General features: G+C 42.5%; 1 protein-coding gene across 3 annotated transcripts; it reads right to left on the bottom strand.

The window, feature by feature from the left end:
- Positions 1 to 302: 302 nt before the first annotated feature.
- LOC124037455 (acyl-CoA Delta-6 desaturase-like) lies at positions 303 to 24,574 on the bottom strand. 3 transcript variants are annotated; one of them, XM_046352173.1, is made up of 14 exons: positions 24,200 to 24,574; positions 23,576 to 23,678; positions 17,558 to 17,859; positions 15,629 to 15,739; positions 14,651 to 14,848; positions 11,778 to 11,879; positions 8,930 to 9,055; positions 8,113 to 8,173; positions 7,913 to 7,989; positions 7,447 to 7,544; positions 4,912 to 5,008; positions 4,588 to 4,667; positions 2,485 to 2,610; positions 303 to 2,351 (listed from the first exon to the last, which is right to left on the bottom strand). In XM_046352173.1, the coding sequence occupies exons 3-14, from the start codon at positions 17,792 to 17,794 to the stop codon at positions 2,300 to 2,302; spliced, it is 1,365 nt and encodes a 454-aa protein (XP_046208129.1). In that variant the 5' UTR covers positions 17,795 to 17,859; positions 23,576 to 23,678; positions 24,200 to 24,574; the 3' UTR covers positions 303 to 2,299. The 3 variants fall into 3 exon arrangements, with proteins under 3 accessions (XP_046208129.1, XP_046208128.1, XP_046208130.1); XM_046352172.1 differs by having other exon boundaries at positions 17,558 to 17,869; positions 24,200 to 24,573; XM_046352174.1 differs by lacking the exons at positions 23,576 to 23,678; positions 24,200 to 24,574 and having other exon boundaries at positions 17,558 to 17,973.
- Positions 24,575 to 27,842: the final 3,268 nt, after the last annotated feature.

A 27,842-nucleotide genomic window follows, 5' to 3' on the forward strand; every position in this document is an offset into this window, starting at 1 on the left:
GTTCTATGTTGTGGGAAAAGTTGATAGAAAAGATCAGGCAGACACTAATTGACTTGTATAATAGTTCATCTGTAATACACATGAGCAGCTGCAAGGCCGATCCCGCTCTGGTCGCAGCCAGGGAAGGAGCTCCAAGAGTAAATGGCTATATGTCCCTTATATAATGGGAGGTGATCAAACAATCCAATTGTTTACACCACAGTTATTTTATACATAGCAACGGTCCCAACACAGAACAGAGCATTAAGCCTTGAGAAGATCCCAACGGCTCACCTCTGCCACCACAGTAACTGTACGATCACTACAATGTTTTGTCGTTTTAATAAATATAAGACGTAGCCAAAGAACAATACGAAAGTAGATTATCATTCACTATTAACCTGTTTCTTTTTGTCTACGGAAACAGACAAAACAGTTTTATTCTGATCTGATCTTACAGAAGAGAAATCCATTAGCTTCTCCATCTATTAGCATCTCTATTAGCATCTCCATTAGCTTCTCCATTAGCTTCTCCATTAGCTTCTCCATTAGCTTCTCCATCTATTAGCTTCTCCATCTATTAGCTTCCCTATTAGCTTCTCCATTAGCTTCTCCATCTATTAGCATCTCTATTAGCATCTCCATTAGCTTCTCCATTAGCTTCTCCATTAGCTTCTCCATTAGCTTCTCCATCTATTAGCTTCTCCATCTATTAGCTTCTCCATTAGCTTCTCCATCTATTAGCTTCTCCATTAGCTTCTCCATTAGCTTCTCCATCTATTAGCATCTATATTAGCTTCCCCATTAGCTTCTCCATCTATTAGCTTCTCTATTAGCTTCTCCATTAGCTTCTCCATCTATTAGCTTCCCTATTAGCTTCTCCATTAGCTTCTCCATCTATTAGCTTCTCCATTAGCTTCTCTGTTAGCTTCTCTATCAGCTTCTCCATTAGCTTCTCCATCTATTAGCTTCTCTATTAGCTTCTCCATCTATTAGCTTCCCTATTCACTTCTCCATTAGCTTCTCCATCTATTAGCTTCTCCATTAGCTTCTCTGTTAGCTTCTCCGTTAGCTTCTCTATCAGCTTCTCCATTAGCTTCTGCTTCCATAAACGGGTCCAGACAGAGTGGGCACGATGGGTGGGGGGGTGGGGGGTGGGGTGTATTACTGCCAAAATGTTGTATCCGCAGCAACCAATCTCCATAGAGCTCCCCTTAGTGTACAGATGTAATCTAACAACCACACTTTACAGAGCAATAGCTCAGCCACATAGTCTAGGATCGTTTTCTTTCAATAGGGCAGATTGTAGCAAGACGTTTTGCAACGGACAACAGAAAATTCTATATTCCTATTGGACAATTTCAGGTTATACCTCCCTGTTTCAAAACATTTTCTCTCAACTGAACACGACCCTGAACTCGGTGAAGGCAACTCACATTCACAGCACAGTAAGCGTCGTGTCGTTGACTGACATGATAGTCTTGTACTCAAATAATAAAAAATAAAAAAGGTATTTAAAAAATAAATAAAAAAGGACAATGCAAATCTTTACAGTGTATAAGACATGTTTGAAATCTCGGTCAACACTATACTATGATAGAAAATACCTCACAGCAATGTAAACCACACAGTGATATCACCACCACACAGACAGGCCACTCAGATATAAGAATATAAGAATATTTTGTATTAATTAAGATCCCAATTAACAGCTACTCTTCCTGGGGTGCAAACCAGGTTAAAACAGCAACATCACAACAACATCATCAAATAACACAATATTTTATTACACTATTACTCTACTATGTAGTATACTATATAGTACCTGTACATTAGAGTACTCTGTTTGGTAGGCAGTATTAAGATGGCAGGGGTGGGTGGGGGGTAGGTTTCACACCAGACATCAAGTTTGACATGCAGACCTGTGATTGACTTTTTAAAAAGGTGATTTACGCTTGAGCTAACATCCACGATGTTTGGAGCGATCATTATCATCAAAAACATCCACCTGCCACCTCTACACTCTAACCACTAGGCTACCTGCCACCTCTACACTCTAACCACTAGGCTACCTGCCACCTCTACACTCTAACCACTAGGCTACCTGCCACCTCTACACTCTAACCACTAGGCTACCATGCCGCCCCTGTGACTTATTTATGCTATGGATCCCCATTCACTGCTGACAAGGATTAAAACAATTATATCACAATAATGTTTGCAGCGATCATTATCATCAAAAACATCCAGGAAATGTCCTCTCTGTTCGCAGGTCGTTAATCTGCGATGGATTAAATCCCGTCCAGAGTCAGGAAGGGATTTATTTATGGAGATACGCATCCAGCCACAGATCCCCTGACTTCTTCAGTGACCTGGAGAAGAACAGAGGTGGATAACGAACCAGGTAAATCACATAGGAGACTGAGAGCAGCAGGTATCTCCTTATGATGTACAATCTATTCCCAGAGGAATAGCACGATACAAGTATTCATTAAAACACTTTACCTGACAACATCAGTGATGCCTTTCTGCAAAGTCTTGACCTGGTAGGGAACTCCATGTTTCTCACACAAAGCACGGACCAGAGGAGCCACCAGGTGGTAGTTATGACGGGGCATGGTAGGAAACAGACTGGGAGACAGAGGGGGAGAGAGACAGAGTGGGAGAGGAGGAAGGAGAGGGGGAGGGAGAGAGAGCAGACACAATCAGAGTTTTTCAGAGAAACCTCCGTTTCTGAGTAGGGTTGTATCGATATTGTATCTAAACACTATTACGAGGTAGAGTATTTAGTACAAACAACAAGTTATATTTAAGAACAAATGAAGCTGAATGCTAAAACTACACTGCTCAAAAAAATAAAGGGAACACTAAAATAACACATCCTAGATCTGAATGAAATATTCTTTATATATATATAATAATAATATAATATATGCCATTTCTTTTATACTTACAGTCATTCATTTTATTTTCCCACATAGTTACAAGCGCCATGCTCTACCAACTTTTTTTTTACATAGTTGAATGTGCTGACAACAAAATCACACATAAATGATCAATTGAAACCAAATGTATCAACCCATGGAGGTCTGGATTTGGAGTCACACTCAAAATTAAAGTGGAAAACCACACTACAGGCTGATCCAACTTTGATGTAATGTCCTTAAAACAAGTCAAAATGAGGCTCAGTAGTGTGTGTGGCCTCCACGTGCCTGTATGACCTCCATACAACACCTGGGCATGCTCCTCATGAGGTGGCGGATGGTCCTGGACTAAAGCATCCGCCAACTCCTGGACAGTCTGTGGTGCAACGTGGCTTTGGTGGATGGAGCGTGAAATGATGTCCCAGATGTGCTCAATTGGATTCAGGTCTGGGGAACGGGCCAGTCCATAGCATCAATGCCATCCTCTTGCAGGAACTGCTGACACACTCCAGCCACATGAGGTCTAGCATTGTCTTGCATTAGGAGGAACCCAGGGCCAACCGCACCAGCATATGGTCTCACAAGGGGTCTGAGGATCTCATCTCGGGTACCTAATGACAGTCAGGCTACCTCTGGCGAGCACATGGAGGGCTGTGCGGCCCCCCAAAGAAATGACACCCCACACCATGACTGACCCACCGCCAAACCGGTCATGCTGGAGGAGGTTGCCGGCAGCAGAACTTTCTCCACGGCGTCTCCAGACTCTGTCACGTCTGTCACATGTGCTCAGTGTGAACCTGCTTTCATCTGTGAAGAGCACAGGGCGCCATTGGCGAATTTGCCAATCTTGGTGTTCTCTGGCAAATGCCAAACATCCTGCACGGTGTTGGGCTGTAAGCACAACCCCCACCTGTGGACGCCGGGCCCTCATACCACCCTCATGGAGTCTGCTTCTAACCATTTGAGCAGACACATGCACATTTGTGGCCTGCTGGAGGTCATTTTGCAGGGCTCTGGCAGTGCTCCTCCTGCTCCTCCGCACAAAGGCAGAGGTAGCGGTCCTGCTGCTGGGTTGTTGCCCTCCTACGGCCTCCTCCATGTCTCCTGATGTACTGGCCTGTCTCCTGGTAGCGCCTCCATGCTCTGGACACTACGCTGACAGACACAGCAAACCTTCTTGCCACAGCTCACATTGATGTGCCATCCTGGAGGAACTGCACTACCTGAGCCACTTGTGTGGGTTGTAAGACTCCGTCTCATGCTACCACTAGAGTGAAAGCACCGCCAGCATTCAAAAGTGACCAAAACATCAGCCAGGAAGCATAGGAACTGAGAAGTGGTCTGTGGTCACCACCTGCAGAACCACTCCTTTATTGAGGGTGTCTTGCTAATTGCCTAAAATTTCCACCTGTTGTCTATTCCATTTGCACAACAGCATGTGAAATTTATTGTCAATCAGTGTTGCTTCCTAAGTGGACAGTTTGATTTCACAAAAGTGTGATTGACTTGGAGTTACATTGTGTGTTTAAGTGTTCCCTTTATTTTTTGAGCAGTGTATAAGCTTAAACTACAACTTAAACTAAAACTATAACTTGAGTATGTCAATGCCCTGATAAATGACCATATAAACACAGTATATACTGTTTGACAGACAACAGTAAGGTGGGATATTTGTTTCACTTACTGGTGTTCAATCTGAAAGTTGAGGTGTCCACTGAACCAGTCGTTGAAGGTTGACTGTTCAATGTTGCAAGTAGCACTCAACTAAGACCAGAGAAAGAGACACGTTACAGCTCCCTCTGCTGGAGAACTACAGAAGGCACAGCCCCAGAAAACACTCCTGGACCTATACTCAGGACTGCTGTTCCCAGATCAGTTTAGCCTTTAATAATAATGAATATGAATGTATGGACAGGGGGGACCTGATCCTAGATCAGTTGTCTAGTAATGATGACATGTTACCTGCATGGTGAGCCAGTCCTGGTGTCTAGTAATGATGACATGTTACCTGCATGGTGAGCCAGTCCTGTTGTCGCTCGTGATCCATCTCCATAGGAAGGTGATTCATCTGGGTCACCCATACAAACCAGTGGCTTTCCAAACACCTATATACAGTACAATATTCACAATATAACTATTCAGCCACAATATTATATTACATTATTACATCAAGCACATCATTGTGTTGTTTTATAATACTTAAGAACCCTGTTCCTTGAGAGAGACCCTCCTGTAGGTTTAACTCCAACCCTGTTCCTGGAGAGCTACCCTCCTGTAGGTTTTAACTCCAACCCTGTTCCTGGAGAGCTACCCTCCTGTAGGTTTAACTCCAACCCTGTTCCTGGAGAGATACCCTCCTGTAGGTTTTAACTCCAACCCTGTTCCTGGAGAGCTACCCTCCTGTAGGGTTTATACTCCAACCCTGTTCCTGGAGAGCTACCCTCCTGTAGGTTTAACTCCAACCCTGTTCCTGGAGAGCTACCCTCCTGTAGGTTTAACTCCAACCCTTAATTATTAGAATCAGGTGTGCTAGTTTAGGGTTGGAGTGAAAACAGGACAGTATCTCTTCAGGAACAGGGTTGGTGTGAAAACCAACAGGAGGGTATCTCTCAAAGAACAGGGTTGGAGTTAAACCTACAGGAGGGTATCTCTCAAGGAACAGGGTTGGAGTTAAACATACAGGAGGGTAGCTCTCCAGGAACATCTCAAGGAACTCAACATCTCAAGGAACTCTCCATGAACAAAAGTATTCATCCCCCTTGGCGTTTTTCCTATTTTGTTGCATTACAACCTGTAATTTAAATAGATTTTTATTTGCATTTCATGTAATGGACATATACGAAATGGTCCAAATTGGTGAAGTGACATTTTAAAAATTACTTGTTTCAAAGAATTCAAAAACATACAAAACAGTAAAGTGGTACTGTATGTATATAGTATGTATTCCCCCCTCAGGGGCTATGAAGCTCCTCAATAAGATCTGGTGCAGCCAATTACCTTCAGAAGTCACATAATTAGTTAAATAAAGTCCACCTGTGTACAATCTAAGTGTCACATGATCTCAGTATATATACACCTGTTCTGAAAGGCCCCAGAGTCTGCAACACCACCAAGCAAGGGGCACCATGAAGACCAAGGAGCTCTCCAAACAGGTCAGGGACAAAGTTGTGGAGAAGTACAGATCAGGGTTGGGTTATAAAAACATATCAGAAACTTTAAACACCCCACGGAGCACCATTAAATACATTATTAAAACATGGAAAGAATGTGGCACCACAACAAACCTGCCAAGAGAGGGCCGTCCACCAAAACTCATGGACCAGGCAAGTAGGACATTAATCAGAGAGGCAACAAAGAGACCAAAGATAACCCTGAAGGAGTTGCAAAGCTCCACAGAGGAGATTGGAGTATCTGTCCATAGGACCACTTTAAGCCGTATACTCCACAGAGCTGGGCTTTACAGAAGAGTGGCCAGAAAAAACCCATTGCTTAAATAAAACAATAAGCAAACACATTTGGTGTTTGCCAAAAGGCATGTGGGAGACTCCCCAAACATAAGCAAGTACTCTGGTCAGATGAGACTGAAATTTTGCCTTTTGGCCATCAAGGAAAATGCTATGTCTGGCACAAACCCAACACCTCTTATCACCCTGAGAACACCATCCCCACAGTGAAGCATGGTGGTGGCAGCATCATGCTGTGGGGATGTTTTTCATCGGCAGGGACTGTGAAACTGGTCAGAATTGAAGGACTGATGGATGGCACTAAATACAGGGAAAGTCTTGAGGGAAATCTGTTTCAGTCTTCCAGAGATTTTAGACGGGGACGGAGGTTCACCTTCCAGCAGGACAATGACCCTAAGCATACTGCTAAAGCAACACTTGAGTGGTTTAAGGGGAAACATTTACATGTCTTGGAATGGCCTAGTCAAAGCCCAGACCTCAATCCAATTGAGAATCTGTGGTATGTCTTAAAGATTACGGTATACCAGCGGAACCCAACCAACTTGAAGGAGCTGGAGCAGTTTAGCCTTGAAGAATGAGCAAAAATCCCAGTGAGCAGATGTGCCAAGTTTGTAGAGACATACCCCGAGAGACTTGCAGCTGTAATTGCTTCAAAAGGCGGCTCTACAAAGCATTGGCTTTGGTGAATAGATGAATTGGTGAATAGGTGAATAGGTGAATTTGTGAATAGTTATGCACACTCAAGTTTTCTGTTTTTTTTGTCTTATTTCTTGTTTGTTTCACAATATAAAATATTTTGCATCTTCAAAGTGGTGTTGTGTAAATCAAATAATACAAATCCCCAAAAATTATATTTTAATTCCAGGTTGTAAGGCAACAAAATATGAAAAATACCAAGGGGGTGAATACTTTCGCAAGCCACTGTACATGAGGGTTGCTCTCTAGGAACAGGGTTGGAGAGCCCCGCTGTAGATCATTTGAATACAATTGAATGAATCAGCGAATGAGTGAGTTAGTTCCCGAAACAGTGAATGAATGAATGAGTTCATCTTTGAGCTCCCTCTCAGTTCATACTTTACCTGACGAAGCTGATCAATGCTACTGAGCCAAAGAAACCAAAGAATGGATAGTAACAGCAGAAGAAGCGAAGGTAGAAACTCATCGACCACGTCAGATCCTTCACAGGAGACAAAGATTGGTATTAGGGACAGACATGACCACGCCAGATCCTTCACAGGAGACAAAGATTGGTATTAGCCCAGACATTATACATCTGGGGTTCCTACACAGACATGACCACGCCAGATCCTTCACAGGAGACAAAGATTGGTATTACGGACAGATATGATCACATCTGGTGTTCCTAGCAAAGCAACAATTATCACTGTTGATTAGGAAGTTCTGATGGTACAGTCAGTGTTGGTGGTGCACCTCAGCCACGCTCAAGGTCCTAAACATCATATCATTATTCTCTCGTGGAAGCCCGTATGTTCCAGATAAGAATGAAGAGGATTAAGTCTACATTTAGTTGGTATGAAATCTCACCACCCAGTCCTGTCGTAAAAACATGGTCCGCAATATCTGGATGTGGAAATACACTGGAATAAGTAGTGGAGGTCCAACTGAAACACAGAAGGATAATATTGGTATTACATACATTACATACAGTGGTCTGTCTTTTACCTGTTCAATGGAAGTTGATGTGATTCTATACAGAAATCCACTAAACGTGTTCAGCAACTTACTGAGGAAGAAGTACTGGTGTTGGTGATGGTAGGGCATGTACTTCAACTTCTTTATACCATACTGCAATAGACAGAGACAAGGAGACAGATGGATCTAACTTTCAGTGTAGTTTTTTCCGGGGTATCTGTACTTTACTTTACTATTTATATTTTTGACAACTTTTACTTTTACTTCACTACATTCCTGATGAAATTAATATACTTCCTACTCCGTACATTTTCCCATGACACCTAAAAAAATACTAGTTACATTTTGAATGCGTAGCAGGAGAGGAAAATGGTCCAATTCACACACACTTGTCATGAGAACACATGGTCATCCCTACTGCCTCTGATCTAGCTGACTCACTGTAAATGATGTCTGTGTGTGCCCCTGGCTATCCATACATTTTCAAAACAAGAAAATGGTGCCATCTGGTTTACTTTATGTAGGGAATTTGAAATTATTTTTTAATTTGACTTTTCATACTTAAGTATATTTTAAACCAAATACTTGTAGACTTTTACTGATGTAGTATTTTACTGGGTTCACTTTATCTTAAGTAACTTTCTATTCTTTTATTCACAATTGGGTACTTTTTCCACCACTGGTTATTTCATGAATATTACATTAATTTAATTAACTATTACATGGATATTTAAATACTACATTAATAATTATACATGAATATTTAGATTATTATTCAAATATGACAGGAAGTCAGATGGGTCATAAAGCACTAAGGTTGTGAGTCCAGTTGGGGCAGGAATCACAAATATATTGATAATGATAATGATATATATATATATATATAAATATATTGATAGTGATAACTACCTCTACAGGCTGTTTGTCTCCCAGGACGAAGACATGCAGTGAGTTGACATCAGGATCTTTACTAAACACGTTGGGCTTAGCGTGGTGCTGGAAGTGACGATGGTTCCACCAGTTAGCAGAGGCACCCTGGAAACACACAGCTACTGTTACTTATTAATGGTACACACAATTACACTTACTGTAACTTACACCTGTTGGACACGACACAAAATAAGGCTAATGTATAGCAGTGAACTTTGAAACATAAGACTGCTCTTTTTTTTTTTTTTATGTTTTATTTATTTTTAATTTCACCTTTATTTAACCAGGTAGGCTAGTTATCCACAAGTTCTCACTTACAACTGCGACCTGGCCAAGATAAAGAAAAGCAGTGCGACAGAAACAACAACACAGAGTTACACATGGGATAAACAAACGTACAGTCAATAACACAATATAATTTTTTTTTAAAGTCTATATACAGTGTGTGCAAATGGCATGAGGAGGTATGGCAATAAATAGGCCAAAGTAGCAAAGTAATTACAATTTAGCAGATTAACACTGTAGTGATAGATGAGCAGATGATGATGAGCAGATGATGATGAGCAGATGATGATGAGCAAGTAGAGATATTGGTGTGTAAAAGAGCAGCAAAGTAAATACAAACAATATGGGGATGAGGTAGATTGGGTGGGCTATTTACAGATGGACAATGTACAGCTGCAGTGATCGGTAAGCTGCTCAGATAGCTGATGTTTAAAGTTAGTGAGGGAAATGTAAGTGTCCAGCTTCAGCGATTTTTGCAATTAGTTCCAGTCACTGGCAGCAGAGAACTGGAAGGAAAGGCGGCCAAATGAGGTGTTGGCTTTGGGGATGACCAGTGAGATACACCTGCTGGAGAGCGTGCTAAGGGTGGGTGTTGTTATCGTGACCAGTGAGCTGAGATAAGGCGGAGCTTTACCTAGCATGGACTTGTAGATGACCTGGAGCCAGTGGGTCTGGCGACAATTATGTAGCGAGGGCCAGCCGACTAGAGCATACAGGTCGCAGTGGTGGGTGGTATAAGGCGCTTTGGTAACAAAACGGATGGCACTGTGATAGACTGCATCCAATTTGCTGAGTAGAGTATTGGAAGCTATTTTGTAGATGACATCGGCGAAGTCGAGGATCAGTAGGATAGTTAGTTTTACTAGGGTAAGTTTGGCGGCGTGAGTGAAGGAGGCTTTGTTGCGAAATAGAAAGCCGATTCTAGATTTGATTTTGGATTGGAGATGTTTGATATGAGTCTGGAAGGAGAGTTTACAGTCTAGCCAGACACCTAGGTATTTGTAGTTGTCCACGAATTCTAGGTCAGAACCGTCCAGAGTAGTGATGCTAGTCGGGCAGGCGGGTGCGGGCAGCGAACGGTTGAAAAGCATGCATTTGGTTTTGCTAGCGTTTCAGAGCAGTTGGAAGCCACGGAAGGAGTGCTGTATGGCATTGAAGCTCGTCTGGAGGTTTGATAGCACAGTGTCCAAAGAAGGGCCAGATGTATACAGAATGGTGTCATCTGCGTAGAGGTGGATCAGGGAATCACCCGCAGCAAGAGTGACATTGTTGATATATAGAGAAAAGAGTCGGCCCGAGAATTGAACCCTGGTGTACCCCCATAGAGACTGCCAGAGGTCCGGACAACAGGCCCTCCGATTTTACACACTGAACTCTATCTGCGATGTATTTGGTGAAACAGGCAAGGCAGTCATTTGAGAAACCAAGGCTATTGAGTCTGCCAATAAGAATACGGTGATTGACAGATTCGAAAGCCTTGGCAAGGTCAATGAAGATGGCTGCACAGCACTATCTTTTATCGATGGCGGTTATGATATCGTTTAGGACCTTGAGCGTGGCTGAGGTGCACCTGTGACCAGCTCGGAAATCGGATTGCATAGTGGAGAAGGTACGGTGTGATTCGAAATGGTCAGTGATCTGTTTATTAACTTGGCTTTCGAAGACTTTAGAAAGGCAGGGCAGGATGGATATAGGTCTGTAACAGTTTGGGTCTAGAGTGTCTCCCCCTTTCAAGAGGGGGATGATCGCAGCAGCTTTCCAATCTTTAGGGATTGAAAGAGATGTTGAACAGATTGGTAATAGGGGTTGCAACAATGGCGGCGGATACATTTAGAAAGAGAGGGTCCAGATTGTCTAGCCCAGCTGATTTGTACGGGCCCAGGTTTTGCAGCTCTTTCAGAACATCTGCGATCTGGATTTGGGTGAAGGAGAAGCTGGGGAGGCTCAGGCAAGTAGCTGCGAGGGGTGCGGAGCTGTTGGCCGGGGTTGGGGTAGCCAGGAGGAAAGTTGTAGAGAAATGTTTATTGAAATTATCGATTATCATGGATTTATCGGTGGTGACCGGGCAGCTGGGAGGTGGTGCTCTTGTTCTCCATGGGCTTTACAGTGTCCCAAAACTTTTTGGAGTTAGAGCTACAGATTGCAAATTTCTGTTTGAAAAAGCTAGCCTTTGCTTTCCTGACTAACTGTGTGTATTGGTTCCTGACTTCCCTGAACAGTTGCATATCGCGGGGACTATTCGATGCTATTGCAGTCCGCCACAGGATGTTTTTGTGCTGGTCAAGGGCAGTCAGGCCTGGAGTGAACCAAGGGCTGTATCTGTCCTTAGTTCTGTAGGAAAGTGAAAGGGACAGTTTCCTGAACAAAGACTTAACATAGTCCTGGATTCAAATGTACTTTCAAAGCTGATTATCCATTGAAAATGGTTTTCAGTTCGGGACTAGGTTTAAACTGTGTCCGGCCGGTTAACTCAACCAAAGAGTAGCAGAAGTTCCACCTAAAACAGTATTGTCAAATGTCCAACCATTGTCCAGCAGCCTACCTTTAGGTGTCCAATTACAAACTTTTGCAGTACGTGATTCCAACTGGATTTCTTGCAGACTGACAGGTGGCCGAAGTCATGCTGCAGCCAGCTAGCCTGGGCCTGAGAGGGAGAAAGAAAGGCAGATTTTGAATGGTGTCTGACCTTAACCTTAATCCTCACCTCATCCCCTAACCTTAACCCTAACCCTAACCCTAACCCTAACCCTAACCCTAACCCTAACCCTAACCCTAACCCTAACCTAATCCCCTAACCTAATCCCCTAACCTTAACCGTAACCCTAACCCTAACCCTAACCCTAAACCTAACCTTAACCCTAACCTAATCCTCTAACCTCAACCCTAACCTAATCCCCTGACCGTAACCCTAACCTAATCCTCTAACCTCAACCCTAACCTAATCCTCTAACCTTAACCTTAACCTAATCCCCTGACCTTAACTCTAACCTTAACCTTAACCTTAACCTAATCCCATAACCTTAACCCTAACCTAATCCCCTGACTTTAGCTCTAACCTTAACCTTAACCTAATCCCATAACCTTAACCCTAACCTAATGCCCTGACCTTAACTCTAACCCTAACCTTAACCTTAACCTATTCACATAACCTAAACCATAACCTAATCCTCTAACCTCAACCCTAACCTAATCCCCTAACTGTAACCCTAATCTAATCCCCTAACCTGAACTCTAACCATAACCTTACCCTAACCTATAATCCCCTAACCTTAACCCTAACCTAATCCTCTAACCTTAAACTTAACCTAATCCCCTAACCTTAACCCCAACCTTAACCCTAACCTAACCTAATCCCCTAACCTTAACCCCAACCTTAACCCTAACCTAACCTAATCCCCTAACCTTAACCCTAACCTTAACCTAATCCCCTAACCTTAACCCTAACCTTAACCTTAACCTAATCCCCTAACCCAATCCCCTAACCTTAACCCTAACCTTAACCTAATCCCCTAACCTTATACCCTAACCTTAACCCTAACCTTAACCTAATCCCCTAACCTTAACCCTAACCTTAACCTAATCCCCTAACCTTAACTCTAACCTTAACCCTAACCTTAACCTAATCCCCTAACATAATCCCCTAACCTTAACCCTAACCTTAACCTAATCCCCTAACCTAATCCCCTAACCTTAACCCTAACCTTAACCCTAACCTTAACCTAATCCCCTAACCTTAACCCTAACCTTAACCCTAACCTAACCTAATCCCCTAACCTTAACCCTAACCTTAACCTAATCCCCTAACCTTAACCCTAACCTTAACCCTAACCTTAACCTAATCCCTAAATTTAACCTAACCTAATCCCCTAAACTTAACCCTAAACTAACCTAATCCCTAACCTTAACCCTAACTTAATCCCTAACCTTAACCTAACCTAACCTAATCCCCTAACCTTAACCCTAACCTAACTAACTTTAACCCTAACCTAACCTAATCCCTAACCTTAACCCTAACCTTAACCTAATCTCCTAACCTTAACCCCCTAACCTTAACCTTAACCTAATCCCCTAACCTAATCCCCTAACCTTAACCCTAACCTAACCTAATCCCCTAACCTTAATCCTAACCTTAACCTAATCCCCTAACCTTAACCCTAACCTTAACCTAATCCCCTAACCTTAATCCTAACCTTAACCTAATCCCCTAACCTTATCCCCTAACCTTAACCCTAACCTTAACCTAATCCCCTAACCTTAACCCTAACCTTAACCTAATCCCCTAACCTTAACTCTAACCTTAACCCTAACATTAACCTAATCCCCTAACATAATCCCCTAACCTTAACCCTAACCTTAACCTAATCCCCTAACCTAATCCCCTAACCTTAACCCTAACCTTAACCCTAACCTTAACCTAATCCCCTAACCTTAACCCTAACCTTAACCCTAACCTAACCTAATCCCCTAACCTTAACCCTAACCTTAACCTAATCCCCTAACCTTAACCCTAACCTTAACCCTAACCTTAACCTAATCCCCTAAATTTAACCCTAACCTAATCCCCTAAACTTAACCCTAAACTAACCTAATCCCCTAACCTTAACCCTAACTTAATCCCCTAACCTTAACCCTAACCTAACCTAATCCCCTAACCTTAACCCTAACCTAATCCCCTAACTTTAACCCTAACCTAACCTAATCCCCTAACCTTAACCCTAACCTTAACCTAATCTCCTAACCTTAACCCCCCCTAACCTTAACCTTAACCTAATCCCCTAACCTAATCCCCTAACCTTAACCCTAACCTAACCTAATCCCCTAACCTTAATCCTAACCTTAACCTAATCCCCTAACCTTAACCCTAACCTTAACCTAATCCCCTAACCTAATCCCCTAACCTTAACCCTAACCGTAACCTAGTCCCCTAACCTAATCCCCTAACCTTAATGTCACGGATTCCCCCGGTACTGCTGCTCTTTCCGTTCACCAGCTCCGGAGGTCTACGTCACTGGTCTTCTAGGCGTCACTGAACTGGATCATTACCACCAACCCCGGACTGTCATGTCTCATGACGCACACCTGATTCCCATTCCCCCTGATTAGTATGTGTATAAATGTGCCCTCTTTTCACCATTGTCCTTGTTGATTATTGTTCCCATGTCCGTTGGCCTTGTGAGTACCTGTGCTCTGTTGTATTGGCTCTCGTGCAGCGGTTATTGTTGTGTACTCGTTATCCTTAATCCTAAACCTAACCTTAATCCCAACCCTAACCTAATCCTCTAATTATAACCTTAATCCTAAACCTAACCATAACCTTAACCTTAATCTTAACCCTAACCTTCGATCCCTATGCCTAACCTTTGGATCTGCCTGTCAAATATCTTCTTGTACTCCCTAATAATACTGTAATGGTACCTGAGACGTGGCCAGCATGATGGAACAGAGCAGTGTGAGGCTCCAGCTGGTCCCCCAGACCCAGAGCAGGCCCAAAGCCAGGGCCTCTAGTAGCAGGATGTGGCCCAGGTAGAGGCTGAAGAACAGGGGGCGGGCACGGAGGAGACCCTCACTCTCCACACGGTGGCGCAAGGCCCGGAAGTCCTGCACCAGTGCTGCCTGTATGGTTTAGAGGTGATCAATAATCAATTAATCAATCAATTAATCAATCAATCAATTTAGACGTATGAAGTAAGGGGTCTCAATTACTCTGTCCTTGATTTGAGGAGGCGAGGTGATAGGATGCTTGGAATTACAGAAAGACCAACAGTGAGCAAAGTAGATGAACGTGGAGGAAGGTGGATGATGGTAGAGAGATGAGAATTGAGGGAGTGGAGGGGAGGAAGAGGACAGGAGAGGGTTAAGGACAGGAGAAGGAGTGGAGAGGACAGGAGAGGGTTAAGGACAGGAGAGGGAGTATAATGTGATCTAGTTATAGGGGCATCTGGGCATACAGACAGGCTGGTATAATGTGATCTAGTTGTAGGGGCATCTGGGCATATAGACAGGCTGGTATAATGTGATCTAGTTATAGGGGCATATAGACAGGCTGGTATAATGTGATCTAGTTATAGGGGCATCTGGGCATCTGGGCATATAGACAGGCTGGTATATTGTGATCTAGTTATAGGGGCAGCTGGGCACATAGACAGGCTGGTATAATGTGATCTAGTTATAGGGGCATCTGGGCAAATAGACAGGCTGGTATAGTTATTATAGTAGATGACTGAAGATGACACACTACGACTTGGTCGGGTGTGGTGCTATGTGGTGGTTAGAGTGGGTGTGGTGCTGTGTCAGAGGGAGAGATGCAGTAGGCTTCACATTATGTAGCCTACAACGATGTATGTTATGGGTGTGATGCTGTAGAGGGAGAGAGAAAAAGATGGGCCTCCTCACGTTTTTCCCCTGGTCCTGGCTGGGCTCTGTCGGTGTCAGCTCTCCAATCAGCAACGGCTTCAGAAACTTCCTGACAAAATTAGGATCGGGATGGAATGCGGAAAATGCTTCCTAGAAATTAGAGACATAGATCAATCTATGTTGTTTAAGAGAAATACATACAAATGTCCTCTCAGTAAAAATAGTGAGTGTACAAAACATGAAGAAGTCTTTCCATGATATAGACTGACCAGGTGAATCCAGGTGATCTCTTATTGATGTCACCTGATGAAGGCGACAGGATAAAGAAGGATTTATTTTTTTTAGCCTTGAGACAATTGAGACATGGATTGTGTGCCTTTCAGAGGGTGAATGGGCGAGACAAAAGATTGAAATGCTTTTGAACGGGGTATGGTATTGTACTAGGTTCCAGGCGCACCGGTTTGTCTTCAAGAACAGCAACGCTGCTGGGTTTTTCACGCAAACAGTTTCCCATGTGTATCAAGAATGGTCCACCACTCAAAAGGACATCCAGCCAACTTGACACAACTGTGGGAAGAATGGAAGTCAAAATGGGCCAGGGATGCGACACCTTTTAGAGTCCGTTGCCAGGACGAATTGAGGCTGTTCTGAGGGCAAAACGGGGTGCAACTCAATATTAGGAAGGTGTTCCTAATGTTTTGTACACTCAGTGTATGTCTCTTATGTAAAAAATAATGATGATTCATTCATGGTTAAGAGATTATCGTGATATTAAGTGTAGTGTGATATGTAATAGAGTCATAATGTACGATCCACTAACAACTAGTGTAATATGTCATTATCATAATGTACGATCCACTAACAACTACTGTAATATGTAATAGAGTCATAATGTACGATCCACTAACAACTACTGTAATATGTAATAGAGTCATAATGTACGATCCACTAACAACTAGTGTAATATGTAATAGAGTCATAATGTACGATCCACTAACAACTACTGTAATATGTAATAGAGTCATAATGTACGATCCACTAACAACTACTGTAATATGTAATAGAGTCATAATATACGATCCACTAACAACTAGTGTAATATGTAAGAGTCATAATGTACGATCCACTAACAACTACTGTAATATGTAATAGAGTCATAATGTACGATCCACTAACAACTAGTGTAATATGTCATAGTCATAATGTACGATCCACTAACAACTACTGTAATATGTAATAGAGTCATAATGTACGATCCACTAACAACTAGTGTAATATGTCATTATCATAATGTACGATCCACTAACAACTACTGTAATATGTAATAGAGATCCACTAACAACTACTGTAATATAATAGAGTCGATCCACTAACAACTACTGTAATATGTAATAGAGTCATAATGTACGATCCACTAACAACTACTGTAATATGTAATAGAGTCATAATGTACGATCCACTAACAACTAGTGTAATATGTCATTATCACAATGTACGATCCACTAACAACTAGTGTAATATGTCATTATCATAATGTACGATCCACTAACAACTAGTGGAATATGTAATAGAGTCATAATGTACGATCCACTAACAACTAGTGTAATATGTAATAGAGTCATAATGTACGATCCACTAACAACTAGTGTAATATGTAATAGAGTCATAATGTACGATCCACTAACAACTACTGTAATATGTAATAGAGTCATAATGTACGATCCACTAACAACTAGTGTAATATGTCATAGTCATAATGTACGATCCACTAACAACTACTGTAATATGTAATAGAGTCATAATGTACGATCCACTAACAACTACTGTAATATGTAATAGAGTCATAATGTACGATCCACTAACAACTACTGTAATATGTCATACCTACAACATTATAACATTTGCAACAGTCTTCTTGGAATAACTTGATAACATTTCACCAACAACTTCCATAGTTAGGCTACTGACCGTGGCATCTTCTCCAGCAAAGTGACTGATGACCCTGATGCCCCCCGGGTGTCTCTTCGCCCACTGGGTAATATTATAGACCTTCCTGTCGATGACCAACCACTGGTCGCTTCTGTGGCAGTGCTTCTGAACCTCTTCCCAGGTGTAGACTGCACTGCCACCTCGCCCTCCATCGGGCCCAACCCCGTCACCCTTGGCCGGCTCGCTTGACTCTGTCTGCTGACCTCCGCCCCCCATCCTCGGTTCTCTCTGCTCCACTCACACCGTCGCTGTGTCGGCTGCACTCTGTCCAGTCTGTCCAACTGAAACACACTGAGGACCAGTCAAATGCAACGTACAGAGAGGAAGTCAGGGAATGCAATCAGAATCAGATCATGCTGTCTGAGTCAAGTCACACCTACATGGTGAAATGGTGTGACTTTTCTACAGTTGGATGTTTATTGGGATGAGTCTTGTCCTGGAGGCAGATCTGAGAGACTTCCACTAGATGGACCAGAATTCAAAATTTGCTATATTGTAAAAATTCTTGAAAACAAACAGACTTGATTTGTGACCCGTTTCAGGAAGCTTGACGCATGTCACACATCACTACTTCACAGGAGAGTCGTTTGATGATTTAAAAAATATATATATTCAAAAATCCATGTTTGAGTTTAGCTTCATTTTCAGATATTATATTTGATCAAAAAGTCATTTTCTTTGCAAGTTAAAGCGTACTGTTAGCTAGCTAGCGAACGTTAGCCGGCTGGCTTGCTAGCGAACGTTAGCCGGCCGGCTGGCTTGCTAGCTAACGTTAGCCGGCTGGCTTGCTAGCGAACGTTAGCCGGCTGGCTAGCTAGCTAACGTTACATGTAGTAACATTCTTCGAATCAGAAACTCCTTTACCATGCTAGTCATAGCCTAATATTAGCTAACTAGCTAACATTGAACCTAGTTGGTTAGCTTTTAGCTGCCTGCAGATTCATACTACAGTTATGACAATGTTTGTATTGGTGGTAGTTGGGATTATGCCGGTTCATTGTTTAGCTAGCTAGCTACATGTCTAAACATCAAGTTCAACTGGTGTGTCTGGGGGGTGATTACGGCCATCTATTGTATTTCATGAACATGTCTAGACAATAGTGACTCATCCACTTAGCTAGATGTGTCTGGGAGGGGGCACACGAGGAGATTGCATGAGTCAGGTGGGAGACCTGAGCCAACTCCTCGTGCTTACCGTGAGGAGCGTGTAACTAGTCAGGCACCGTGTTATGCAGAGATGCACACGATGTCTCCAGGGCATCCAGCCAGGACGTATTGAGCCAGCTCTATGTTCTGGATTTCCAATGAGTCTCCACGGTCCAGTGTATCATGTGCCTCCTCCGCGCACTTGCCTTGAGGTGCGTGTCACCAGCCCAGTACCAGCAGTGCCAACACCATGCACCAGGCTTCCTGTGCGTCCCCAGAGCCCAGTACATCCTGTTCCACCTCCCCACACTCGCCCTGAGGTGCGTGTCCCCAGCCCGGTACCACCAGTGCCGGCACCACGCACCAGGCCAATAGTGCGCCTCGGCAGTCCAGTACGCCCTGTTCCTCCTCCCTGCACTCGCCCTGAGGTGCGTGTCCCCAGTCCGGTACCACCAGTGCCGGCACCACGCACCAGGCCTACAGTGCGCCTCGCCAGTCCAGAGCGTCCGGCGACAGCACCCAGTTCAGAGCGTCTGGCGACAGTACCCAGTCCAGAGCGTCTGGCGACAGTACCCAGTCCAGAGCGTCTGGCGACAGTACCCAGTCCAGAGCGTCTGGCGACAGTACCCAGTCCAGAGCGTCTGGCGACAGTTCCCAGTCCAGAGCGTCTGGCGACAGTACCCAGTCCAGAGCGTCTGGCGACAGTACCCAGTCCAGAGCGTCCTGCGACAGTACCCAGTCCAGGGCGTCCTGCTACAGTACCCAGTCCAGGGTCTCCAGCGACGGTCTCCAGTCCGGAGCCTCCAGCGACGGTCTCCAGTCCGGGGTCTCCAGCGACGGTCTCCAGTCTGGGGTCTCCAGCGACGGTCTCCAGTCCGGGGTCTCCAGCGACGGTCTCCAGTCCGGGGTCTCCAGCGACGGTCTCCAGTCCGGAGTCTCCAGCGACGGTCTCCAATCCGGAGTCTCCAGCGACGGTCTCCAGTCCGGGGTCTCCAGCGACGATCCAAGCAGTGAGGGTCCCCAGCCCGGGGCCTACGGTGAGGATCTGCAGTCCAGTGCCTCCGACGATGATCCACTGGTCTGTGCTACAAGAGCGGACTCAGGGTAACGAAGGGGGGCGGCGTCCAGATCCCCACCCAGACCCTCCCATATAGCTTTAGGTTTGCGGCCGGGAGTCCGCAACTTTGGGGGGGGTACTGTCACGCCCTGACCTTAGTTATCTTTGTTGTCTTTATTATTTTGGTTAGGTCAGGGTGTGACGAGGGTGGTATGTGGGTTTTAATCTTGTCTAGGGTTTTTTGTAATTCTATGTGGTTTTCGTATGTCTAGATATATGTAGGTCTATGGTGGCCTGAATTGGTTCACCATCAGAGACAGCTATTTATCGTTGTCTCTGATTGGGGATCCTATTTAGGTTGCCATTTTCCATTTTTGGTTTTGTGGGTTATTGTGTATGTGTAGTTGCATGTCAGCACTCGTTCTATATAGCTTCACGTTCGTTTTGTTATTTTGTTAGTTTGTTTCGTGTTCTTCATTTAAATAACGAAGAATGTATTCATCTCGTTATGAAGAACGTGACACATGGCCTCAGGTGTGAATCCTTAAACAGATGGGGCGGGGCTAAGGCTTAAGAGGGTGTGAATGGTGCTGAATGGGCGGAGCTAAGGCTTAAGAGGGTGTGAATGGTGCTGAATGGGCGGGGCTAAGGCTTAAGAGGGTGTGAATGGTGCTGAATGGGCGGGGCTAAGGCTTAAGAGGGTGTGAATGGTGCTGAATGGGCGGGGCTAAGGCTTAAGAGGGTGTGAATGGTGCTGAATGGGTGGGGCTTAAGAGGGTGTGAATGGTGCTGAATGGGCGAGGCTAAGGCTTAAGAGGGTGTGAATGGTGCTGAATGGGCGGGGCTAAGGCTTAAGAGGGTGTGAATGGTGCTGAATTGGCGGGGCTAAGGCTTAAGAGGGTGTGAATGGTGCCTGAATTGGTGGGGCTAAGGCTTAAGAGGGTGTGAATGGTGCTGAATGGGCGGGGCTAAGGCTTAAGAGGGTGTGAATGGTGCTGAATGGGCGGGGCTAAGGCTTAAGAGGGTGTGAATGGTGCCTAATGGGCGGAGCTAAGGCTTAAGAGGGTGTGAATGGTGCTGAATGGGCGGGGCTAAGGCTTAAGAAGGTGTGAATGGTGCTGAATGGGCGGGGCTAAGGCTTAAGAGGGTGTGAATGGTGCTGAATGGGTGGGGCTTAAGAGGGTGTGAATGGTGCAGAATGGGTGGGGCTTAAGAGGGTGTGAATGGTGCTGAATGGGCGGGGCTAAGGCTTAAGAGGGTGTGAATGGTGCTGAATGGGCGGGGCTAAGGCTTAAGAGGGTGTGAATGGTGCTGAATGGGCGGGGCTAAGGCTTAAGAGGGTGTGAATGGTGCCTAATGGGCGGGGCTAAGGCTTAAGAGGGTGTGAATGGTGCTGAATGGGTGTAGACAAAGAAGAGCTCTCCAGTAGGTGTACCAAAACATTCAAGGGCCATTCTCTTAAAAGTGGGGTTACAAGTTTATCAACTTTCAAAGCAGAATTACTTTCCCATTGTTCCTCAACTGTAGTGTATGATATACAATTTTCTATCTCTGAGTCTCTACTTTTATCCTATGTAAAAAACACAATTTAAAATGTTACTACATATGTATTTATTTAACCTTTATTTAACTAGGCAAGAACATATTTTTATCTACAATGATGTTCTACCAAAAGGCAAAAGGTCTCCTGAGGGGACGGGGGCTGGGATTAAACATAAATATACATAAAATAAATATAGGACAAAACACAGATCACGACAAGAGAGACAACACAACACAACATAAAGAGAGACAACACAACACAACATAAAGAGAGACAACACAACACAACATAAAGAGAGACAACACAACACTACATAAAGAGAGACAACACAACACAACACAACATAAAGAGAGACAACACAACACTACATAAAGAGAGACAACACTACACTACATAAAGAGAGACAACACTACATAAAGAGAGACAACACTACATAAAGAGAGACAACACAACACTACATAAAGAGAGACAACACTACATAGAGACAACACAACACTACATAAAGAGAGACAACACAACACTACATAAAGAGAGACAACACTACATAGAGACAACACAACACTACATAAAGAGAGACAACACTACATAGAGACAACACAACACTACATAAAGAGAGACAACACAACACTACATAAAGAGAGACAACACAACACAACATAAAGAGAGACAACACAACATAAAGAGAGACAACACAACACAACATAAAGAGAGACAACACTACACTACATAAAGAGAGACAACACTACATAAAGAGAGACAACACTACATAAAGAGAGACAACACAACACTACATAAAGAGAGACAACAACATAGAGACAACACAACACTACATAAAGAGAGACAACACAACACTACAACACAACATAAAGAGACAACACAACACTACATAAAGAGAGACAACACTACATAGAGACAACACAACACTACATAAAGAGAGACAACACAACACTACATAAAGAGAGACAACACTACATAGAGACAACACAACACTACATAAAGAGAGACAACACAACACTACATAAAGAGAGACAACACAACACTACATAAAGAGAGACAACACTACATAGAGACAACACAACACTACATAAAGAGAGACAACACAACACTACATAAAGAGAGACAACACAACACTACATAAAGAGAGACAACACAACACTACATAAAGAGAGACAACACAACACTACATAAAGAGAGACAACACAACACTACATAAAGAGAGACAACACAACACTACATAAAGAGAGACAACTCAACACTACATAAAGAGAGACAACACAACACTACATAAAGAGAGACAACACAACACTACATAAAGAGAGACAACACAACACTACATAAAGAGAGACAACACTACACTACATAAAGAGAGACAACACAACACTACATAAAGAGAGACAACTCAACACTACATAAAGAGAGACAACACAACATAAAGAGAGACAACACAACACTACATAAAGAGAGACAACTCAACACTACATAAAGAGAGACAACACAACACTACATAAAGAGAGACAACACTACACTACATAAAGAGAGACAACACTACACTACATAAAGAGATACAACACAACACTACATAAAGAGAGACAACACAACACTACATAAAGAGAGACAACACAACATAAAGAGAGACAACACAACACAATATAAAGAGAGACAACACAACACTACATAAAGAGAGACAACACAACACTACATAAAGAGAGACAACACTACACTACATAAAGAGAGACAACACTACACTACATAAAGAGAGACAACACAACACTACATAAAGAGAGACAACACAACACTACATAAAGAGAGACAACACAACACTACATAAAGAGAGACAACACTACACTACATAAAGAGAGACAACACTACACTACATAAAGAGAGACAACACAACACTACATAAAGAGAGACACCACAACACTACATAAAGAGAGACAACACAACACTACATAAAGAGAGACAACACAACACTACATAAAGAGAGACAACACAACACTACATAAAGAGAGACAACACAACACTACATAAAGAGAGACAACACAACACTACACTACATAAAGAGAGACAACACAACACTACATAAAGACCTAAGACACCAATCCAGAAGGTGTGTCACATTTGGGGTTAGGCATTAACGTTATCAGTGTGGTTAAGGTTAGGTTTAAAATCGGATTGATTGTATGACTTTTTGGCTGTGCCAGCTAGTGACCTTTCTGCCTCCAGAACAAGATTCATGATGAAAAACGCTAACCTGCGATTCTTTTGCCAGAGGGAAGGGAGATGTTTTCCAGACAGCGTTGTACAACAAAATGTGTTGTTCAATTCAGATGCTGAAAATATCGAATGACGAATACCTGTAGAGGCGCAAGAATGTCAGCCAGTCTGGGTCCTGTAATTCTGTGGAGTTCCTTTTCTACCAACATCGAATCATTAAAAATGTTGCTCAAAATATCTAATAACGAAAACCTGTAGCATTCTGTATAGAGTTTATTTTCTAATCTGTTGAGCATCGATGCGATTTACCACGATGTTTATTTGTAACACTTTATTAGAATAGAGACAAAGAGCATTGAAATGTTCTCATCAATAAATAATAAAGAATACGGAGATGCGCCATTGTGTGGGCATGGACTCCTCTTCTGTTCCGCATATGTTTCCCGAGTTTTATATGACACACAGTGCAAACCTTTATGAGTGTTTCATGTTAATGTCTGCATAATGACACACATGATAAAATCCAATAGTCGTGTCAACCCTTACAGAAATCCCCAGGCTACATGACATTACATTAAATCAGGCTATATTGTGATCAACAATATAACGCAATTATACAACGATGATGTGGATACAGAATTAATAGAATAGCTGCACTCACCAACATTTCCAGATGTGCAATCCTCTCTCTTTTCCTCTTATTCATAAAAATACACTCAGTTCTTTCTGATCATATATCCAATCAAATCATCAGTAGGCTACTAATATGGAGAATACAAAATATTCAAAATTCAACTGTAGAATTTACACATCGTATAATGAAAACGTGGGGCAAGTAATGAGTTGTGTCGTGTTAAAAAAATAAAAAAATAAACATTAACACACCTCGAATGTCAAAATCGCAATGTATGTATTAAGTAATGGCAATGATTATGAAAGCGCATAACATAATCGAGCTATTTGGGGCTTCTATTCGTCGTCATTAGTGTTTCCATGTTGTGATGTTCCTCTTCTTTTCGAGAGATGAGCTTTGCATTACAGCGAGAGAGAGAGAGATGAAGAGAGAGAGAGGACCGTCACACAGGTAGGAGGGGCAGGTTTCTGTCTATAATAAACTCCGCCTCTACACCTCAAACCACAAATTCGACACTTGACGTCGAATTTTGACAAAGTAACCAATCAGGGAACAGTAGCTGTCTTTTGTCCCAAAACCGTAAATTCCCTGTTCAACACAAAATATTTGGAGGCATTATCAGGGTCATCACTAGTTACCACAGCAACAAAGTAATAAACCCAGTCTATATTTCTACAGTTTTATCTTCTTAAAATCTGATTTTTTTAAACCTAAACACACCGCTAACCTTCTTCTAAACCTAACCTTAAATGAAGACCAAAAATCTAATTTTGGTTTTCATTCCTTTTTATGACGTAGCCCATTTTTACTTTGTGGCTGTGTTCGGCTTTCTAGTGACACCCATTATCAACAGGTGACAGGGTTCATAATCATTCCTTTTTGAAGGGAGTCATTTGTCTTTTTTTGTGTTGACAAATAAATAAAACATTTAGATTTTAATGGTGTAGTCGCGACATTTTTTGGGGGGTGAAAATGACTGCAATCAAATCAAATGTTAATGCTCACCTGAGGCGGCAGGGTAGCCTAGTAGTTAGAGCATTAGAACAGTAACTAGAGCAGCAACCAGAAGGTTGCAAGTTCAAACCCCCGAGCTGGCAAGGTACTAATCTGGTGTTCTGACCCTGAACAGGCAGTTAACCCACTGTTCCTAGGCCGTCATTGAAAATAAGAATTTGTTCTTAACTGACTTACCTAGTTAAATAAAGATAAATAAATAAACATACAGATGTAGATGCAGGTGTAGTGAAATGCTAGTCACAATAACTGTTTTATCACTTTGATATTGGCTAAACTTGCACAAACTTTCTCCTACCATTGAACAGTAGACTATCAAGGTGACATCCAGATTGTTAATACCAATATTGTGATAAAAAAAAAATGTTTACCTTTTATTTAACTAGGCAATTCAGGTTAGAACAAATTCGTATTTACAATGACGGTCTACCCAGGCCCAACCCGGACGATCTCTGCCATCTTTTTGGTTAAGGTGATGAATAGTCACCCTGCTCCCTGACATCTTGTTTGCAGTCTCCAGCTCTTATTATACCTCAGTGGAAGAAACTGACCTCGGCATTCACACCTATGTGAAGTTAGCCATAATCAGGATTAGCAACAATAGTGGAGTTTCCGGTTTGCCTTCAAAATAAAAGTCCCCCATTTGAAAGTGATGCAAACTGATTAAAATACTGGAAACATGCCATATTTGGACTAGATAATGCTAAATAAGATCGGAATGTTCTTATATAAATGAAACAAAAGGAAATATTGAGGTAATTTGACGCAAAAAAATGTAAACTGTTGAAATCACACTGTGAATGTATCTCATCAATCTACACACAATATTCCATAATGACAAAGCAAAAACAGGTTTTTAGAATTTTTGAAGAGGCGACTCAGGGATGATGGCCTTCTAGGCAGATTTCCTCTGTCCAGTGTCTGTGTTGTTTTGCCCATCTTAATCTTTTACTGGCCAGTCTGAGATATGCCTTTTTCTTTGCAACTCTTCCTAGGAGGCCAGCATCCCTGAGTCGCCTCTTCGCCATTGAGGCTGGTGTTTTGCGGGTACTATTTAATGAAGCTGCCAGTTGAGGACTTGTGAGGCATCTGTTTCTCAAACTAGACACTCTAATGTACAGTACTTGTCCTCTTGCTCAATTGTGCACCAGGGCCTCCCACTCCTCTTTCTCTTCTGGTTAGAGCCAGTTTGCGCTGTTCTGTGAAGGGAGTAGTACACAGCGTTGTACGAGATCTTCAGTTTCTTGGCAATTTCTCACATGGAATAGCCTTCATTTCTCAGAACAAGAATAGACTGACGAGTTTCAGAAGAAAGGTCTTTGTTTCTGGCCATTTTGAGCCTGTAATCGAACCCACAAATGCTGATGCTCCAGATACTCAACTAGTCTAAAGAAGGTCAGTTTTATTGCTTCTTTAATCAGTACAACAGTTTTCAGCTGTGTTAACATAATTGCAAAAGGGTTATCTAATGATCAATTAGCCTTTTAAAATAACATACTTGGATTAGCTAACACAACGTGCCATTGGAACACAGGAGTGATGGTTGCTGATTATGGGCCTCTGTAAGCCTATGTAGATATTCTATTAAAAAATCAGCCGTTTCCAGCTACAATAGTCATTTACAACATTAACAATGTCTACACTGTATTTCTGATTAATTTTATGTTATTTTAATGGACAAAATATTGGCGTAACCAAACTTTCTGTTCCCTGAACCGGTTCCAACCCCTGGTCTTAAGTTTTTGTTAGGTATCAGGACAATAAATGCCTGTTTTGCAAACCATATAGATAGACTTTCATAAAAGTGCATTCTGGGATGACACTGTATAGCCTAGGCTACTATTCAACTTTGTGGGGATAGGAAGAGGGTGTCCATTTTATTTTGTCTCACCAAGAGCAGAATATTATACAGGACTGGGTCTAGAGAAGAAGACTTTCCACTACACAGGAATGGTAAAGCCCCCTTTTCTGATTCTAACAGCAGACCAATAAGTCTACTGTCGGCTCTTAGCAAACATTTGGAAATAATTGTGTTTGAATCACATACAATGCTATTTCTCTATGAATAAATGAACAACAGACTTTCAGCCTATAGAGAAGGGCATTCTACATGTACTGCACTGACACAAATGACTGATGATTGGCCTTTGATATCATTGACCATAACCTGTTAGCAGAAAAACGTGTGTGTTATTGTTGTACACCCTCTGTCGTATCATGGATCAAAAGATAGGGTTTTCTTCAATGGAAGCCTCTCTAATGTAATACATGTAAAGTGTGGAATTCCACAAGGAAGCTGTCTTGGCCCTTTATTGTTTTCTATTTTTAATAATGATTTACAATTAGCTTTTAACAAAGCCTGTGTGTCTATCTAGGCTTGTGATTCAACACTGTACTTATCAGCGGCCACAGATAGTGAAATCACTGCAACTCTAAACAAAGACTTGCAGTTAGTTTCAGAATGGTGGCCAGCAATAAACTAGTTCTGAATATATCTAAGATTAAGAGCATAGTTTTTGGTACAAATCCTTCCTTAAACTCTAGACCTAAGCTGGATCTGGTTATGAAAAATGTGTCTATAGAACAAGTTGAGGAAACTAAACTTCTCAGTGTCAACTTAGACTGTAAATTGTCATGGTGAAGGCATTTCGATTAA

This window comes from Oncorhynchus gorbuscha, linkage group LG06, assembly GCF_021184085.1.
Source record: "Oncorhynchus gorbuscha isolate QuinsamMale2020 ecotype Even-year linkage group LG06, OgorEven_v1.0, whole genome shotgun sequence".
In the NCBI taxonomy this organism is placed as follows: domain Eukaryota; kingdom Metazoa; phylum Chordata; class Actinopteri; order Salmoniformes; family Salmonidae; genus Oncorhynchus; species Oncorhynchus gorbuscha.

Excerpts from the sequence above, each read along its gene's own strand:
- LOC124037455 (XM_046352173.1), bottom strand. The coding sequence starts at position 17,794 with ATGGGGGGCGGAGGTCAGCAGACAGAGTCAAGCGAGCCGGCCAAGGGT. Across the intron at positions 11,880-14,650 it reads TCATGCTGGCCACGTCTCAG|GCCCAGGCTAGCTGGCTGCA; the intron begins GTACCATTACAG and ends TCTCCCTCTCAG. Across the intron at positions 2,352-2,484 it reads GGCATCACTGATGTTGTCAG|GTCACTGAAGAAGTCAGGGG; the intron begins GTAAAGTGTTTT and ends GTTCTTCTCCAG.